At 59.9% G+C, this 2,352-nt stretch overlaps 1 protein-coding gene across 1 annotated transcript in view; it reads right to left on the bottom strand.

The window, feature by feature from the left end:
- Positions 1-1,797: 1,797 nt before the first annotated feature.
- RASL10B (RAS-like, family 10, member B) overlaps positions 1,798-2,352 on the bottom strand; it is an 8,858-nt gene continuing 8,303 nt past the window's right edge. The window contains exon 5 of the mRNA XM_005860227.2: positions 1,798-1,902. Coding sequence (XP_005860289.1) covers positions 1,798-1,902 — 105 coding nt within the window. The remainder of the gene's footprint in view (positions 1,903-2,352) is intronic.

The raw sequence follows: 2,352 nt of genomic DNA, 5'->3' as shown, positions 1-2,352 counted from the left end.
CGAGGCAGACACAGAGGCAGAAACTGGGACTGAGTCCAGTTATGCAAGTTGTCCTGAGTGGCAGAGGGTTTTGATCAGTGGGAAGGCTCAGGGGTAGGTGGAGAGGAGATGAGTCCCAAACTCCTCCCCTTGGTTCTTCTGGTTGTCCTGAGTCCCAAAACTCGGGCCACCCCATCACCCTTCCCCTCCTTGCCCAGCAGAGCTCTGTAGGGAGCCCCTTCCTTTCCACCCTCAGAAACTGAGCCAACATCTTGGTACAGAAACGAGGGAAAACACTCCCTGATTTTTAATCTGACTTCCGATCACAGCGCATTGGGCGTCACACACACTTCCAGACCCTGTGGTGGGAAACCCTGGGTGGGTGGGGGGAGGCAGGGAGAAGGACAGAGACTCAGAATGGGGGTGGAGGAAATGGAAATCAAAGACCTGGGTGAGCAGAGGGGGGTGAGGTGGGACAGGCAGGCAATACATTCCAATGGCTCCCACAGGGGCAGCCAGAGGCCTGGGTCCCCCACCCCCACTTCAGGTGCCTCAGAGCTGGGGGTGACGGTGGTGATGAGATGCTGCCATCCCTTACCCTGTCCCCCTGGTGAACCAGGGAGCAGGATGCAGGGGAGGAAGGGGGCAGGCCCTCTTCCGTACCCTCCCAGCCACTCAGGGGGTGGGGAAGGGGAGCCACCTCCTCTGCTTCAGAGGGAGGCTCAGAGGGCGGGTCACTTGCCCCAAGTCACGTAGCACAACAGGGACTACAACCAGGGGCACTGGACTGCCCGGGTCAGGGCGGTCCTTGTAGGGCTGTGCTACCCAGGTGGGTGGAGGGGGAATCAGCTGGGAAATTCATAGATTCCCTCTCACACTAGATCTGGATGATAAGCTCCCCACCCACAACCCCTCTCCCAGACTCCTCTCCATCACCGCTCTGGGCTACCTGATTTCCTGATCTATACAACAAAGCTGGGCCAGGTCAAGGCCGAGATGTTCTATCTGCCCCTCTTCTAACCTTGCTGTCCTCCCATCAGCCCAGGGCTGAGGGCTCAGCCTCAAGGAGAACTTGGCCTGGGGGCAGGGAACACGCACCATTGTGTGGCCTCCAAGTCCCCCAGGAATCCCTCAGGCCGCTCCTGGTATCTTCATTATTTTTGTTATTTCTAAGTCGGTACAAAACTGACAGTGATCAGCTCTGGTGAGGAGAGGTAGAAACCCGGCCAGGCAGCCGGAGAAAACGGGGTGGAGTGAGTCAGGGCATAGGGCCAACTGGTGTTGGCACAAGGAAGTGTAGATCCTGAGGGCCTCCAACCAGGAAGTGGGGGGGGCAGAAAGCGGGCATATCTCCCTCAAGCAAGGGGTCCCCATAATTCTTTTTCTGGCTCTACCCCTCCCTAGATTAATCAGGGTAACCTGAGATTCAAGCAGGGGCATCAGATTGGGGTGGATGGAAAAGCAGAGCCTTTGCTGGCACAACCTGGGCCCCAACCTCCACTCCGGGACCCAGCCTGCCCCCCACAGCTCCCCAAACCCAGCACCCCCCAATCTAACACCACCCAATGCAGGAAGGAACAGGGGGATGGAGCCTGGCGTCATGGAAGTAAATCTCTCCTTTGGGGGATTCCCTCTCCACTCTCTGTCAGGGGAAAAAGTTCTAACCCAGGGGGTGATCTGGCTTTGGGGTCAGTAAGGGGGTGAGGGGCACCCGGCAGGAACGGACCATCGAGTTAAGGCTGGAAGGTAGGTTGTTGTGTCTCGGGGCTGCTGGGTGGGGAGGTCTCCCTGGAGAGGGCAGAGCTCAGCTTTCTCCCCTTAACTAATCTGGGACCTCAACCCTCGGACTGAAGGTGGTCCTAGGACCACCCGCATCTCTCTGTCCTGCGCCGGTGGTGCTGCGGGCCAGAGGGGCACCAGGATCTGCAACAAGGAGGTGGAAGAAATGAGAGCCCTGTGAGCTGAGCTGGGGGCGGGGAGGGGACCAGAGAGTGGGTAAGGCCAAGAGACACTTGGGCAGACCGATGGGCACGGGAGGAAGGCGCGGGGCAAGGACAGACACACTCTCTGGAGAAGACTCGCGGGGGACCGGCTAAGGCAACACCTCCCCTTCCCCACCCTCCATTTCCTGCGCGCACCCCAATCCCAAAAGGCTGTGGCGCCCCTTGGGGCCAGGCTGGGTACTGCGCCAACCTCAGCCCTAAAGGAGCCGTCCCAGGAAGACAGATTGGAGACAGGACTGGGCCATTTGGGGAGACTCCCTCCCGCCCTCCGCCTCTCAACGGGAGGTGCGTGGCGGTGGGGGCGTTTCCGGCCCGGGCCCCCCGAGTTCTTTTCCTGCCACTCGCTGCTCAGGCCGGGCAGTCCCAGCAG

This window comes from Myotis brandtii, unplaced genomic scaffold (assembly GCF_000412655.1).
Source record: "Myotis brandtii unplaced genomic scaffold, ASM41265v1 scaffold1327, whole genome shotgun sequence".
NCBI lineage: Eukaryota > Metazoa > Chordata > Mammalia > Chiroptera > Vespertilionidae > Myotis > Myotis brandtii.
The sequence above is the reverse complement of the archived record's forward strand: the minus strand, read 5'-3'. Positions and strand labels throughout refer to the sequence as shown.